This window comes from Lynx canadensis, chromosome A1 (genome assembly GCF_007474595.2).
Source record: "Lynx canadensis isolate LIC74 chromosome A1, mLynCan4.pri.v2, whole genome shotgun sequence".
In the NCBI taxonomy this organism is placed as follows: Eukaryota; Metazoa; Chordata; class Mammalia; order Carnivora; family Felidae; genus Lynx; species Lynx canadensis.
Genome location: NC_044303.2, coordinates 14,096,148 through 14,114,312, shown reverse-complemented (window position 1 = coordinate 14,114,312; position 18,165 = coordinate 14,096,148). Strand labels below are relative to the sequence as shown.

Below are 18,165 nucleotides of genomic sequence, written 5' to 3'. Positions count from 1 at the left end.
AATTTGAAAATACCATACTCGTAGACCTATTCCATAAAAATCCTATTTTTCAATACTACTACTTTAAATGATGAAAATACTGTATGTATACCTTGAAATTAATCGATTATCAATTCAATAAAAAACAGCAACTAACTACATAGAATTGAATTAATTCTACGCTCTAAATGGAACAGAAGATATCATTTCTTGTTTTCAAATCGTTTTTATCTCAGAATATGATACACCTAAAGTCAAACATTTTCTGAAATTTTTACATAGGGGCCTATCACAAAATGCAAAACATTGAGGCCATTCAAAGGAATAAGTTATGCCTTCATATCTTGGTAATTTCTGATACTACCTCTGCCATTCCTGGCTCACCTGGTAAATTCCTAATCTTCTCTCAAGACGGTTCCTAAGTAATTACTTCTATGAAGCCTACTCCAACCCATCAGACTCACAGTTAGTCACTCTGTCCCCTGCGCTCCTTTATGAGCTACTACCTCTCTTTATGATAACTGTTTCTCACCAGTAGACCAGGGTTTTTCCACCTTGTGGCATTCCACTAGTGGCATTTAGGGCTGGAGTTTTGTTGTTGTCATCATTCTAGGGAAGCTGCCTGTGCATGACAGGATATTCTAGCAGCAGTCTCTATTCAGTAGATGCTGGGAACACACCCCCACCTCCACCCTGTTATAAAGCACTAAACTATATGCTCTTAGAGGGTAGAAACTGTCTCAAACTTCGAAGCCAGCATGTAGCAAATGCTTGGAATATAGAAGATATTCAATAAATGCTTCTAAATTAATACAGTGATTTGATTCTTCTGAATCTGTTTAAAGGTACAATCTGCATCTTCAACACAAAGACAGGGGAGTTGTAATTAGAACATTTGTTGGTACAAAAATGCTATATAAAGTCTGTAAAATGCATCTGATGAGCATATTTTGTAACAGCATTTATGTAATCTGTTTCAATTATTTTAAGAGAATATAAAAATGAGAAGTGAAGACAATGCTCTGATATTAAAATGTGACACTGGCATAAAAAAGAGCTGAAAGATGATTCCTTGTATGTCTTTTTCTTCTTCTTTTAAAAGAGTTTACATCATTAACTTTCAGTGAATTATTTTAACCATAATCAGATCACCTCATTTATTCAAGATATGGAGATTCGATTAATAACACACCAATTAAAATGGAGTTATCGATGAACAGTAATAAGATGTTTGCGAGTGCTTCTATATAATACAAACGATAGATTATTACGTAAAAAAATCAAATCGTATTTCTCAAATATGATAATAACTGTAAACTCTTAAAAAGAAGTCAATTAGCTTCTTTCTCAATTTTTATAGTTGCATTAGTATTTTTTAGTCTCAAGTGCTTTTCTTATTTCTGCAAGCAGCACATTACAGTAGCCATGCATATACCATCAAAACTAATTTAATTCCAGATTCATTACAGAGCTGCTTTTTATTCATCAAGGTCATATCTTGATGGCTTCACAAGCTTAGATAAATCAGGTGTTAAGCAGACACATCTCTGAGGAACCTAAGGATGTTCTCATTTGCAGTTCTCAGCATATCTTATTATTTATTGCCAAAGAAATGACTGATTAACTTTGTCATCTTTGCTCTATGTTTTTTTTCTTCCAGCTGAAGCAGCCTGCCCTCTTTTGCGATGCCTGATCAGACCTATTTAAGATGATGTCTTTGATCACAGACACGGGGAGCTTGCGATCCTAGGCTTTGATGAAACATTGTTCCACTATAATTTTATGGAAGGGAAACAGAGTCTTAAATGATAATTGACAGTCAACAAAGACAACCAAACTTATTAAGATTTTGTACTCTTCTTTGACAGCATAATCTTTAAGCACCAGAAATGCACCAGAAGTTGACTAGTCTAGGTTTTATTTAAACACATAAACAATACACAAAACCCTTCCTTTTCAATCATTTCCCCATTAGCTAATTTGCCCTGAAGAAGAAAATCCTGCAGGTCAGAAGATGAATTTTGAGTTTAAAATATTTTCCTTATATTCTTCCTTATGGTCTGTAAAATTCCTACTAATCAATTAAATTTGCACTTTTAAGAAATTTTACTATTAGAAAATACCTAAATAACATATTTAATACATACAAAATTAGAACATTAAACATCAGGAAAAAATTACATGCCTCTAGGTTTTATTAATCACATTCCAACACCAAGGCTGAAAGTATATCAAATCACACCAAATCTTTTGCGCATGACAACCTCATAAATTATTCAACTCATTAGTATTACTAAGAAGCATGAAAAACTCCATCAGTATTAAGAATGTTTTCCAACAGAAAAAGGTCAACCAAAAGTTTTAATAATGAAATGGAAAGGAAAGCTTTTCAAAGTCAGTATGAAACAAAATTATTGTCCTTTCTATCTTCTTGAAAATATACCCAGTTTTGATTATTTGCTCATATAAAAGAAAGCACTGTTAATATATTTGATTTGTGGCTCCACACAGATTATCGGAAAAGAATGTTCAAATTATGGCTAAGTGTTCCCACCCATCACATGAAAGTTTAACTCCAGTTTAATCTAAATGACTGAATTTAGGGAAAAGTCAAGTGATTCAAAACATTTTAAATAAAATATTAAGTCTGCTAATTCAGTTTCAGTTCTGTTACATTAGTATAGGCTCACCTTCTTGAAACTTACTGTACTATAGGAATGAACAGATAGACCTTACCAGTGTTCAAATCCCAGGGACTGCTTTGATGGCCATGTAAGTATTCTCTATTTATGTACAACTTGTTTAATAGTCTGGAAACATTGATCACTGATTCAAACACTTATATCCATACTGAAAGTTCCATTCACAAAATATTCTTCTGCTCTTAAAAGAATTTTGCTGCCACAATGTAGATGAATATAATTTTTTTGGACCAAAGATTATAGCAGAGTTTCTGTTCATTTAATGCTTAATTTTCAAGACACAATGTACAGGGAAATTGAAATACTCTAATTATTTAACATCGAGGAAGAAACAAATTGAATTTCAATTTGTCCTAGAAGCCCTCTCAAAATGTGAAGCCTTTTACAAAAATGTACAATAAATGTACCCTTCCTAGGTCTACACAAACCAAAATATTTAATAATTTAGATGTTAAGTCTATATGCTGCTAGACTTGAAGGTACTTAAAACACATTTAAATGTTTAATGGCAGGCAGAGTGGCCAGATGATGGGCTGAATTTTTTACTTTTATATGAATGTTCTAGCAATATGTGAATAAAAAGCTTTATTTAAAATATTTTTAATTAAGGTTTTCAACATTTATTTTTATTGGATGAAGTGCTTTGCAATAATAACTTACATTTACTCTCTATTTCTTCTGAAGAAATAACTTTACATATAGGTTAGGAGGCACGTTGAGAGTTTGGAAGAAGATACAATGCTACCTTTTTCTCTTGGCAGTTTTTAATACTTCTTTCTATTTCTGTGTACAGCTCACACCAGGGGGCACTTTCCCACTCATCTGTTTACATCCTCCATATTTTACTCCCTACTCTCTACACAACTGCAAAGGCCCACCAAAAGAAACTGTGCTGAAGGTTGAAGAGGTATGCTCTAGAGCTGGTTTTGGAGGTAGAATTGTTTCAGTTCTCTTTTGTTTTCCACTACACGATCTTAATCTTGAGAATGATGTGACAATAACTCTGGCATGGGTACCATATAGCTTTTCTGAATATTTTATGGCATACACGTGGTCTTTGTTCTAGTTATGTATTAAAAAAAACATACCCCTCTTGCCTTCTATCAATGAACTCAACTCAAGAGAGATAATTAGTTCTGAATACCGCTCATTCCAAATTTCAAATTCATAAATTGCTCCATACTTTAAAATACTCTTACACTAATGGCTCAAATTAAAATATAAGAAAAACAGGTGTTGCTGAGGATGTAGAGAAAAAGGAACCCTTGTGCACTGTTGGTGGAAATGCAGACTGGTGCAGCCACTCTGGAAAACAGTATGGAGGTTCCTCAAAAAGTTAAAAATAGAACTACCCTGTGATCCAGCAATTGCACTGCTGGATATTTACCCCTAAGGTACAAAAACATGAATTCAGAGGGACACATGTACCCCGATGTTTATAGCAACATTATTTACAATAGCCAAATTGTGGAAGCAGCCCGAGTGTCCATTGATAGATGAATGGATAAAGAAGTGGTATATATACATAATGGAATATTATTCAGCCATAAAAAATTAAATCTTGCCATTTGCACCAACACGGATGGAGCTACAGAGTATAACGCTAAGCAAAATAAGTCAGTCAGTGAAAAGCAAATACTATATGATTTCACTCATATGTGGAATTTAAGAACAAAACAAAGCAAAAAAGGAGAGAGTGACAAACCAAGAGACAGACTCTTAAGCATAGAGGACAAACTGATGGTTACCAGAGAGGAGCTGGGTGGGGGGGGATGGGTGAAATAGGTGATGGGGAGTAAGGAGTGCACTTGTGATGGGCACTGGCTGATGTATGGAATCGTTGAATTACTATATTGTACACCTGAAACTAAAAGGAACACTGTATGTTAACTATATTGGAATCAAAAAACTTAATAACAAAAGGTTTATTTATGTGTAGACAAAAAATAAAATAAAATACTCTTACACTACCTTCGGAAGATGTTTAGTATTACCTACATCTTTCATTTCATTTCATCATTTTCATTTCAAAATTAAACTGCTATTTTCAGTTTAGGTTCAGTAACAGTAGTTACTATGGCATCAAAAGCTGACTATCAGATGTCTTAAAAGATTTTAAAGTAAAAGATTTTAAAATTTGTTTCTGATAGGCTTTAACAATGGTTTAATAATACAGATATTTTACAAATTAAACATACAAAGTATCTGCTTTTACAGAGAATGCCATTTTTTTCTAACAGGCTCCTTTTTTTTTTTTGTTTTGTTTTTTGTTTTTGTTTTTTAAACTAACAGACTCTTGAAAAGCAACCTATAGAATGCTGAATACAGTATAATGTGGATCTTGTATAAATAAACCTTTGTCAACTCAGTATCACTACTAATATCAATTTAGCCTAGCTCTGTTACAAACTGTCTCTATATGTTTCTATTTTCAAATGGGATGAATTCAAATAGGATGGGTTGGTGAAAAAGTCTAAAGTGTATGAAGTGAAGTTTTAATAATTTCAAGTTCCAATTATAAAGCATGACATTTTAGGTATTTCTAAAAATCTCTTCTATTAGAGTGTAAAGACAATATGTCATTTAAAAAAATTTAATGTTTGCTTATTTTTGAGAGAGTGAGACACAGCACAAGTGGGGGAGGGGCAGAGAGAGAGGGAGACCCAGACTCCCAGGCAGGCTCCAGGCTCCAAGCTGTCAGCATAGAGCCCAACCAGGGGCTCGAACCCACGGACTGAGAGATCATGACCTTGCGAAGTCAGCGCTTAACTGACTGAGCCACCCAGGCGCCCAAGACAATATCTTATTTTAAGCATAAAGATAACACAACAAGTTAAGTTTAAATCCTTAGGCACTAAAATCCTTAGGTGATCTCTCTTGTTCATTAAAGAAATCCCCTATAGTACCAGTCAACTATAATTTTTTTCTAGCATGTTCTTTCCTATAGTTACTTTTATTGTATAAAGTTATGTTGAAACTTTTATCTTAGGCATAATTCTTTAATATGAAATCCTCATCTATTTATTTAATATGTTTGAGTCTTACTAAGTTATATCAATTCCTGGACTACCTGTACAACAAGTTTTAAAAGCTTTGCACATTTTATTTTTATCAGGATTAAGTATTTTCTCTGTCTAATCCATCAAGAACATGAATAGTATTAAATGTTATAAACTATGGTAAATTTTAAAACAGATGGCTCACTTATTATACTCAAGTAAATGAAAATTATCATAATAAAAACACAAGTAATTGTAAGAACAAAAGTGGTTAATAACAAAAATATATAGATAGGGGTTCATTAATGGTATTTTCTGAGTGTATATAGTTTATTCAATTCTGAGTTGATCAATTACACTTCAATTTGTTGGAGCACTTAAAAATGGTACAAAATAGTCCTATTTATATTTCTTGGTAGACAGCAAACTAAAATAGTAGTATTTTTATTAAATTTTAAAAATATTTTGATATTTTCTATTTAATATAGATTTTTTAAAGGAAAAATTAAGGTACAGTTCTACTGTAGTGTAATACTTGATGATATATTTAATGTGAGATGGTTTTTTTTTAAACTTTATTTGCAACCCATTGGAGGACTGGTAATTTCAATTTACATATTGTAGCAGTATTTATTTTTTTGTTTTGTTTTAGACTGAAGAGAATAAAACAGTAAAAAAATTGAGAATGTCATATGATGAGATTATTAATAAGACATTTGTTTCTGTTAAATACACAAATATGTGCATGTATATATATACAAACACTATACATATGTGTATATATATATATCATGCATATATGTACATTTATATAGCATATATGAGTGTATGTACACATATACAAATTGTACATAAAAATATATAAGCCTGAGTACACAGTTACAATCGTGTGTTTTGCCACCTTGTATCTTGGTCACCAAAATTTTGAAAGACTTTGAAAAAGACTTTGAAAGATAAAGAAACTGATTTTACTCTTGTTTCAGGCTGTGTAAGATTGATGTTGAGTAATAATCCTTCATATAGAGTCTTTTTTTTTTTTTTATGTTTATTCAGTTTTGAGAGCGAGGGCGCCAGCGGGGTAGGGGTAGAGAAGAGGGGCAGAGGATCTGAAGCAGGCTCCGCGCTGGCAGCAGCTAGCCTGACATGGGGCTCGAACTCACGAACTGTGAGATCATGAGCTGAGCTGAAGTCAGGTGCTCGACCGACTGAACCACCCAGATGCCCCTAGAGTCTTTTAATCTATTAAAAAGAAGTTTAAGGGTCTAAAATATATAAGGTGGGTGAAATATTGGGTTGAGTAAGTGTCACCTACATGACACTGAAGGATAAAGCAGAACATAGTATTTTTGACTTACGACATGCTGAATTTTATTTATTTATTTATTTATTTATTTACTTACTTGCTTATTTATTTATTTTTAAGTTTATTTATTTTGAGAGAGAGAGAGAATGACCAGGGGAGGGGCAGAGAGAGAGGGAGAGAGAGAGTCCCAAGCAGGCTCCATACCATCAGTGCAGAGCCCGATGTGGGGCTCAAACCCATGAGCCTTGAGATCATGACCTGAGCCTTAAACAAGAGTCGGCCACTCAACCAACTGAGCCACCCAGGTACCCCGACATGCTGAATTTTAAATGCTAGTGAAAAAAAATGAATTTTCAACCACAAAGAGTCCCATCGTATCCAGGGAAGTGTTGTGTAAGAGGTATTGGTACTGACCATATTCTACTGCAGCTTTGAGCAGTGCTTCAGCATGAGTGGAGCCAAACGCATTACGAACAAATCGTCTCCTTCGACGAAGATCATCTTCCCAGTAATCCAAACGCCAGAAATCATGCAATTGGCTAGGAATGAGGAAATAAACAGTAGGCACTATTAACAACAATGCATAACTGGAAATATATTTTTTTTACATAACATTAAGGCTTTATTTCTTTGGTCTCAATGGAAAATTAAGATGATTTTTGAGATATTTATGTTTTACAGTTGTGTTTACATACGTATTTCCTGTCCAAATGACCAAAACTTAAAAGAGTAACATTCTCATATTTTAAGCATTGTAATACTCAGCTCTGTTTTCTCTACAATGTTCTTCTTTCTACTGAAAACATTAATCATGGGGAGTTCAGTAACAAATGCAGCATCAAATTACAAGTATTAATGGCACAGTTTTCCTTCTTTTACACTGTCTTTAACAAGGCTTGTAAATCACAGGATAGACCTCACTACAAATAGTTTGCAATTTAATGACCATGGTTTCTTAGTAGACTGAATTAAGAACCATAAAATATTGCCTGCTTGGATTTGGTGGAACAATGATTAAAATAATGTGCTGAAATATTCATTGAAATAATTCCCTGCTGCCCACAGCAACCTGAGAAAAGGGCAATTTTATCCATTATTAATAATACTGAATTAGAGCTGCAAAAAATTCCAGTATGTGGTAATTGTCTTGGTAAATTATTATTCTAACACTAACAGAGTCCTTGGATGATTTTACTGCTTTCAGCTAATATAAACCATTAACAATTACGGCCTTCACTGGGTAACATTGTCTAAACCATGTTATGCTCTAAACTAATATTAAAAATCCACAAGATATTTCAGAAACTACTGAAATCTGTTCATTGTATATCAATGGAATGTTTCACAATATAATTTTTGTTTTCAATTCAATTTCAATAACCATTGGTGATAAAAGCCACTGTCTGAGAAGTCTGTTTTTCTCTCTCTCTAGTATTTGGAGTAATATACTCAAGAGATAATATTCTAATGTTCTTGAACAGCACTATTCATAAAAACACATAAAATGCTTTCATAGAAGATTTGATTTCATTTTTATTTTGCTATTTTATTGTAAAAGAATACTACATTTTATTAAAGCAGGAACTGTATATGTTTTGCTCATCATTATATCTCTAGTACAGTATCTAGGACATACTACGTTTTTGAATAGTCAATGAATTTATTATGCCAATTCTTCACCTTGAAAACCTGTAGACATGTAGTCATTGAGAACAGTAATACACTTTTGAAAAACATTTTGGATTTTGTGGCTATCCAATTTTGTTTTCCACAACTTAATTGTTAAAGAATATAACAAGGTAAGGGATATATAAAGAGAATATTAAAATTATAAGCATTTGAAGTATATTTGAATTCACTTGTTTTTCTACACATCATAATTATTAAAACTTCATTTTTCATTCAAAATAAGATTGCCAAAGAATAATGGTTACAGGTACCTCTGTGAATTTAAAATAGGACAGTATCTATCCTTACAAATACAGACTAATCGTAGTGGTTTAAGGAAGACCCTGCTGAAAACTTGCTATACAGATTTTCCTTAAGAGTGTGTCAAAATCGGGGTGTGGTTGGCTTAGTCAGTTAAGGGTCCCACTCCTGATTTTGGCTTGGGTCATGATCTCATGGTTCCTGAGATGCAGCCCCACATCATATTGGACTCTGTGCTGACAGCATGGAGGCTTCTTGGGATTCTCTCCCTCTCTCTCTGTCTCTTACCCCCACAAGCTCTTTCTGTCTCTCCTAAAATAAATAAATAAAAATTAAAAAATAGAGCATGTTAAAATCAAATTTTGAATTCCCCAGGAGAGACAGATCTAATATTATCTCAAATTACCAACTATAGACATATTTTTCTCTATTCCTCCTATTAGGTATGACTGAAAAAATTTGGACACTATATGTAAAACAAATATAACAAGACTGTGAAAGTTGGAAAGCAGAAGGCAGACTGACTAATGACCCCAGGGCCAAAGAATAAATTTAGTAGAGTTGCCAGGGTTGTCTTTTTGCCTCACATATCCTAGACCTCAAGGCAAAGAGGCTAGCAACCTAGATTAGACCCATGGGTACAGACCAAAAAAAAAAAGTCCCCAACAAAAGCCTGGTTTCTCCAGCCAAAGAACCAAGAAAGGTGCAACCCAGCAAAAGAGAAAACTTTTAGACAACTATCGCACTCTAGCTCAACACCACAGAAAAACAGTAGCCCCACTCTACCCACACCAGAAAGTAATTGGGAAGTCTACTAATCAAGATGTAATCTCAATCAAGAGATTGAGTCTCTAACATCCTCAGTCAGGGGTGTATCAGAGAAGGACAACAGGGAACCAGGACTTGCATCTCTGAACACCACCCTCAAGAAGTCAGCGGAAACCATGTGGAAGGCCTGGATTTCCCCCCACTGCCAAACAGTAATGAGATGTTCTTCTCCCTCCTCACTCGGGTGGTATCAGAGAACGCCTAGTAGAGAGTCAGGACTTTCACCTCTGATCAACACCAATAAGGCTACCCACACTAGCCTCACTAGCTAGAACTCCTGCCCCTGCCCAGTAGTAATGAAGCACTGCCTCCTCCCTCACTCTCTAGACGTCAGTAGAATCCAGGTGGGGAATCTGGAGTTCTACCTCCACCTGGCAGGAAAGATGCAGTGCTTCCCTATTTCTCCTAATGGAGGAATGTCAGAGAGGGTCAACTAAAACAAAAGGTTTAAATAGGATACAATATATCTCAAAGAATAATAAGAAAATATCGTCTTTCAATCTAAAGTTACATGTCACATCAAGAACTTGGAAGATTTCAAACAGAATGTAAAATGTCACCAATAGATGCTAATACTGAGATGACAGGGATGTTAGAATTTTCTGTCAAGGATTTTAAACCATGTATGATTTTTAAAAAATGCTTCACTGAGCAATTATGAACATGCTTGAAACAAATAAAAAAAATAGAAAGCCTCAGGAAAGAAACAAAAAGTCTCACTCAGCAAAAAATTAGAAGATATAAAAAGTACCAAGAAATTTTAGAACTGACAAATAAATGACCAAAATAAAAAGCTCAGTGAATGGGCTTAACAGCAGAATGGAAAGGACAGAAGAAAGATTTAGTTAAATGGCAGATAGAATAATAGATATTACCCAATCTGAATAACAGAGAAAATGGACTGAAAAAAAAAAAGAAAAGGAACAAAGCCTCAGGGATCTATGAATTATAACATCCAAAATATTTGGGTCATGGGAATTCTGGAAAGGAGAGAGGAAAGAGAGCAGGGCTGAAATAGTCCCTGAAAAAATAATGGCTGAATATTTCTCAAATTTGGCAAAAAAAAAGCATAATGTACAGATATAAGAAGCTGATTGAACTCCATACATCTGAAGAAATTTATGCCAAGGCAAATCATGATTAAACTTCTGAAACAAAGGACAAAGCAAAATCTACAAAGCAGCAAGAGAAAAATGACATCTCACCTACAGGTATAAAACAATTAGAATGACAGCATATTTTATATCAAAAGCTACGGTGGCCAGAAGAAATGGCCAAATATATTTTATGTACTGGAAAAAAAAAAAGAACTGTCAACTCAGATTCCTATAACCCATGAAAATACTACCCAGGAATGAAAAATTAAGATTTTTCAGATGAAGGAAAACAAAGTATTTGTTGCCATCAAAGCCAGTCTAAAAAGTGGCTATAACCAGTCTTATGAACACAAGGGAAGCAATAAAAGGAACATTGGAACACCAGGAAGGAAGAAGGAACATAATAAGCAAAACATGAGTAAATATGTGTTTTAAATTATGATTTATCATAGAAGTAAAAATTTTAACACTGTCCAATGTGGTTCTAAGTGTGTGTAGAGGTAATATTTAAGACAAAGAGATTATAAGTGGGGGAGGGTAAAGGGATGTAAAGGAAATAAAGATTCTGTACTTCATTTGGACTGGTAAAACACAGCAGACTCTGATAAAATACATATACATAATGTCATACTTAAAACAACCACTAAAAAATCTATACAAAGAGATATACTCAAAAACATGATGGATAAATCAATATGGAATTCCAAGAAATGTTCAAGTAACCCACAAGAAGACATGAAAAACAAAACACAGCAATGGAAAACAAGGAGAATAAACAAACAATAAATAATAATGCTTTAAAAAGAATGCTGTCTGCAAGAAATCAACTTCAAATATAATAATACAGGCAAGTGGAAAATAAAGAATAAAAAAGATCTATCATTCAAACACTAACCAAAGGAAAGCAGGAGTGGCTATATTAATATAACATATACTCCAGAAAAAATAAAATTACTAGAGATAAAGAAGGACCTTATCTAATGACACAAAGGCCAATCTACCAATTAGATACCAATCCCAAATGTGTATGCACCAAACAATAGAGGAGCAAAATATGTCAAGCAAAAACTGATAAACTGAAAGGAGATGACAAATACAGAGCTATATTGTGTGTATATACACCCTTCTTTTCAGCAATTGATAGAACACCTAGTTAGAAGATCAGCAAAGATACAGAAGAACACAATACCACCATCAGCCAACATTTTTAGAACATGCAACAACAACAGAGGAATACACATTGTTCAAGACAGACCATATGCTGGGCCACAGCACACATCCAACAAATTTAGAAAACTGAAATCCTATAGTGTACTCTCCTACAAAAAAGGAATAAAGACAGAAATCAATAACAGAAAGGCAACAGAAAAAAAAATCCTCAGACACTTGGAAACTATAACAACACACTTCTAAATAACCTATGGGTCAAAAAAAAAATTCTCAAGGGAAAACAAAAAATACAATGAATTGAATAAAAATTACAATAAAACTATCAAACTTTGTGGGACCCCACTAAAACAGTAATGATAGGAAAATTTATAGTGCAAATACATACATTAGAAAAGATGAAATATCTCAAATCAATACCCTAAATTCCAACATTAAGAATAGAAAAATAAGAGCAAAGCAAGCAAAAGGAAATAGTAAAGATAAAAGTAAGAATCAATGAAATTCAAAACAGAAAAACAACAAAGAAAATCAATACAACAAACAGCTGAGTCTTAATACCAGTAAAACTGACAAAGAAAAAAGAAAGAAGAGAAAGATTACCAATACCCGCAATGAAACAGCATATATTGTTACAGACCCTGAGGCCATCAAGAGCATAATCAGTAAATGCTGTAAAATACTCTACACACATAAATTTGACAGCTTTAACAAAATGGGCAAATTTCTTAAACAGTACAAACTACCATAACTCACTCAATATGAAATAGATAATATGAATAGATCATTAACTATTAAGGAGATTTAAGACATTACTTAAAAACTCCCCCAAAAGAATCTCCAGGCCTACATGGTTTTACTGGAAAATTTTATCAAACATTTAAAGAAAACTGATCCTGGTTATACATGATTTCACCTAGAAAATAGGGAAGGAAACTTTTCTCAACTAATATTATAGCTAGTATAATACCAAAATAAAAACTAAAGACAGTACAGAGAAGAATACTACAGACCAACATCGCTTATGTATACAGACAAAAAATCCTAAATAAAATACAAGCAAATAGAGTTACACAATATATAATAAAAATTATACATGATGACAATTGAAGTTTATTCCAGGAATGCTGGTTTGGCTCAATGTTTCAAAATTAATTAATATAATCCACCAAATTAATGGCTGAAGAAAAATCACATGATCAGTCAATATAGAAAAGAATTTGATAAAATTCAACATGCATCCATGATGAAAGAAATTTTCAGAAAAACAGGAATAAAGGACAACTTCTTCAGCTTGATAAAAGCATCTACAAAAATCCTATAGCTAAATTATACTAAAAGAAGAAGGAATGAATGATTTTCCCCTAAAACTGGGAAAAATACAAAATATCTGCTCCCACTTCTCTTATTCAACAAAGTACTAGAATTTGTAGCCAATGCAATCAAACAAAAAAGGCAAAAAAGAATACAGAATAGGAAAGAGAGAAATAAACTGTCTTTGTTTGCAGAAAACATTATTTTCTATGTAGAAAATCAAACAACATCTATCAAAACCCCCTGAAAGTAATGCCTGGGTTTAACAAGGTCACAGAATAAACATTAAAATATCAATTGTATCTCTATATGCTAGCAATGAACACATGAACACTGAAATAAAAACACAATTTAAATTAACAAAAAAAGAGAGTTACAAATGTAACAAAACATGTACAGGACTGTGTAATGAAAACTACACAGTAACGATGAAAGAAATAGAATACCTAAATAAAATGGAAAGCCATACCATGTTCATGGATTGGAAAACTCAGTATAGTAAATGTATCAATTCTCCCCAAATTGGTACACAGGCTTAATATAATTCCTTTAAGAATTCCAGCAAGAGTTTTAGTAGATTTAAAAAAGATTGTTCTAAAACTTATATAACAGAAGGTTAAAGGGGGAGGAACCAGTCTATTTGACTTCAAGACATTAAATAGTTAAAGACTATGTGATACTGGCAAGGAATAGACCTACAGATTAGACAAACAGAATAGAGAACCAATAAATAAACCTACGCAAAGATGCCCAGCTGATTTTGACAAAGGTAGAAAATTAATTCAACGGAAGAAAGATATCTTTCCACTGAATTGCTGGAGCAATTGAACATACAGAGGCAAAAAGAAAAAAAAAAAACCAAAAAAAACCCAAAAAAACAAACCTCCCTCCCAAAAATAAACCGCAAAAAAACAAGAGACAAAAACCCCTGACCTAAATCTCATATCTTTAAGAAACTTGACTCAAAATGGCTCAGAAACATAAATAATTGTAAAACTATAAAATAAATTAGGGAAAAAAGGAGAGAATCTTTGTAATTGGCTAGGTAAGGAGTTTGTAGATTTGACACCAAAAGCATAAGCCTGGGAAGGAAAAATTGATAAACTGGATTATACAGAAATTAAAAAAAAAAACATCTGCTCTACAAAAGAACCTGTCAAAAGGATGAAAAGAGTGGGTGAAGATACTTGTCAAACACATATCTGATAAAGAAGTAAAATCTAGAATATATGAAAAATTACCAAAACCTAACAGTAAAATAAAGCAAACTATACAATTAGATCATGGTCAAAAGGCATGAAGAGACATTTCACTGAAGAGGACAACCAGATGGCAAATACACACATGAAAAGATATTCAATATCACTATCCATTAGGGACAGACCAATTAAAACCACGTGAGATATTATTATATACCTATAAGAATTGCTAGAATAAAACAAAGTGACAACAGAAACTGCTGGTAAAAATATGGAGAAACTGGACCACTCATTCATTTGATGGCAAGAATGTAAAACAGAACAGTCACTAGACAAAACAGTTTTCTTAAAAATTAAACATGCAATTATCATTTGATCCAGCATTGTATTCATGGGCATTTATCCTAGAGAAGTGAAGACTTATGTTCACAGGAAAACATGTACACAAATGTTTATAAAAGCTTTATTTGTAATACCCCCAAAATGAAAACAACCCAGTTGTCCTTCAATAGGTAAAAATGGTTCAACAACTGTGTCACATCCATACCATGGAATACTACTCAGCAGTAAAGTAAGACAAACTATTGATACATACAACAACCTGGGTGAATCCTCATGGAATTATGCTGATTGAAAAAAACTATCTACAAAGGTTACATACAGTATCATTCCATTTACACAACATTCTTGAAATGACAAAATTATAGAACTGGAGAACAGACCAGTGTGGAGAGTCAGGAGGAGGGAGGGTGTTGTCATAAAAGAGCAACATGAGGGACCCTGGTGAAAATGGAAATGTTCTGTATCTTGACCGTATCAATATCCTGGTTGTAATATTATACTGTAGTTCTGCAAGATGTTACCGTTGGCAGAAACTGGATAAAAAGGACATGAGATCTGTCTTAGTTCTTAACCTGAATGTGAATCTACAATTATCTCAAAATAAAGTTCAATTTTAAAAATGTCTGCACTATACCGAGACTTCATTATGTATGTAAAATTTCCTAATACTCACAAATATATCCCCTAATATAATGTAGTTATACAAATTAACTCAATACCCTATACCTCCTTTATATTTACTTACTCTTCATGATGAAAAACAAACTTTTCCTTCACTATCTGTGTTCCCTAAACAGCTCTACATAAAGAAGAATCTTGGATCCTTATTCCTAGGGTTAATATCTATTTCAGTTGGGGAAGTATAGCACGTACCAATACTCCAGCAACCCACTATTTTTATGGGCACCTGTGGTAGAGAATACTGCATATAGAACAAGCGAGGTCCAGGATGGTACTGGGAGCAAATAATAAGGAATGCACCACTTTTCTCTGTGGAGGGAAAGGACACACAGGAAACTAATGTCCAGTTGTGACTGACAGTTATTTCCTTCTCTACTGGAGAGACATATAAGTGCCTAACACCTGTTAACCAAGTTCAAAGAATAAATGACAGAGTAAAAGCTACATCTCAATGGAAAGTCATTCTTCCTTCTAATATCACAAACGAGTTTAAATTGTGAAAGACTGTATTCTGTCATATCTATTTAAAAAAATCACCATTGTTAATCTCGAAATCTAATTTCCTGTTCATTTCAAATGCATTTTCTGTTTTGTTCCATTTTAAATTACGTTTCTCCTTTACCATTTTAGACTAAAAAATATCCTTATGTTAATTAAACAAGTCAATAATACACTTCTTGATTCATATAAAAATTTAAGTATAAGTAACAATGAAAAAATATTTAACTGTAGTTTCAAAAATCTAAAATCCATCTTCTTATTTTTTTTGACGGGGGAAACTGGGAAAATTTGAATATTTGTTTTCTGATTTGTTCTTATGGTATTTTTCCCATTATCTATATAGAAATTATTTTACAGTACTGAGAGTCAGTCTTGAATCATACTTGGGGTTTTCAATATTTGAACAGACATAAACTCTTCTAAACAACTGTCTGTTCCTTTTACACCCTACTTATTTTACTCTTTTTAGTTTAAAGATAGTGCTGGCACTGAGTATAGATGAAATAATAATAGGAATTGGAGAGTTGTGCTTTCTTTGGATCATCTTCTAAAGTTACTCTTGGTCTCCAACAACAGGCCAGTCCAGTGGGTATCATTTACCTAGACTGTGCCTTTGAACTTGAAAGGGTGCCAGTAGTATCTTCCTCTTCTTGTTCCAAATCCACTGTAGTGTGGAGGAAGGAGTTTTCTACCTTATTCACCACTCTGTGCTTTTTTCCCTTCCCTTCTCCAACCCTAGTAGAAAAGGGGACTTTTTCCTCATTTTATTTATTTTTCCCGTAAAATGTAATTACTTACTGAGAGATGGTTAACACTAGCAAGAAATACACCGGTTTATTTTATAGATGTTCCCGTCTGATGAGTCTGAAAACCCTGAACCCTAGGTCCCCGAAAATGTGCAAATTACACTGGTCCAAGAAGACTCATACAGCAAGAGGCTAGAAAAAGCACCCATATGGCCCTGGCCTTATATAATCTGGAAGAAACCATGTTCCTGGAGGGTTGAGGTGAGGCAGAGGGTAGAAAAGAGGACAAAGACCAGGTACAAGGGGAACTAGATGCTCAGAAGAGGCTGAGTAAATGGGCAAACTGTTCTCTGTAGGAAAGCTAAAGCAGTATTTTGTACCAACAGTGGATTGTTAGGTCAAAGCAGGGGAAGAAGCCATTTCCCTGTCACTATGGAAACTGATGGAGGACTTAACATTAGTTTTGTCAACTACACCTCCGCTCTGGGTTTTGGTCTGTCTCACATTTATCTCATAGTTTTGTGTTGTTCCTCTGCACTTGTGTTCCTCTTCTTCTTTTTCTTCTTCCTTTTTGTTTTTTTGGTATGTGTTTTTCACTCACAATGGTTTCTTTTTTGGCTGGCATTTTTGCTACTGTATTTTCATAGTTCTGTTTTTAAAACTTCTTACAAATACTGAAAGGTTTTTATTGCTGAACTTCTCTTCATGGGACTTGTACTTTTTTTCTTGAAAATTTTGAAATCTGCTTTCCTACATGACTTATATCTAGTGTTCCCATTAAAAATTTTTTAAAAATGTTTATTTATTTCGAGAGAGAGAAAGAGCACGAGCAGGGGAGGGGCAAAGAGAGAGGGAGATTCAGAATCTGAAGCAGATTCCAGGCTCCGAGCTGTCAGCACAGAGCCTGAGGTGGGGCTCGAACCCACGAACTGTGAGATCATGACCTGAGCCGAAGTCGGACACTCAACCGACTGAGCCATCCAGGCGCCCCTAGTGTTCTCATTTTTATAAAGAAATATGTGGTAATTTACTCATCACTAAGCCATGGATGACTTTTATGCATCCACAAAGCTCCTGAAATGGCATGCAAAATTTTGAGGGATATGTACATATGTATTTTGGGAAAAGAGGTCCACAATTTTAACAGAATTTTTCTCAAAACTGTTTCTGATCCAAATGCTTAGAAATATTGCTAAAGAGTATATAAATTATTCTCTCCTTGTGTCCCCATTTTTTCTGATACTATTTACCAGCAAGTCAAGAATCATTAGAGGTCCTTTTGTTGGCGGAATGTTATACCTCCAAAAGTCCTATATTCTAGCACCATTATATCTGGCATCTGTGACAGGTTACCAACTTAGGTCATCACTCTGTTTTT

General features: G+C 33.8%; 1 protein-coding gene across 1 annotated transcript in view; it reads right to left on the bottom strand.

Moving 5' to 3' along the window:
- NBEA (neurobeachin) overlaps nucleotides 1-18,165 on the bottom strand; it is a 694,460-nt gene that overhangs the window by 243,490 nt on the left and 432,805 nt on the right. The window contains 1 exon segment of the mRNA XM_030309029.1: nucleotides 7,398-7,522. Coding sequence (XP_030164889.1) covers nucleotides 7,398-7,522 — 125 coding nt within the window.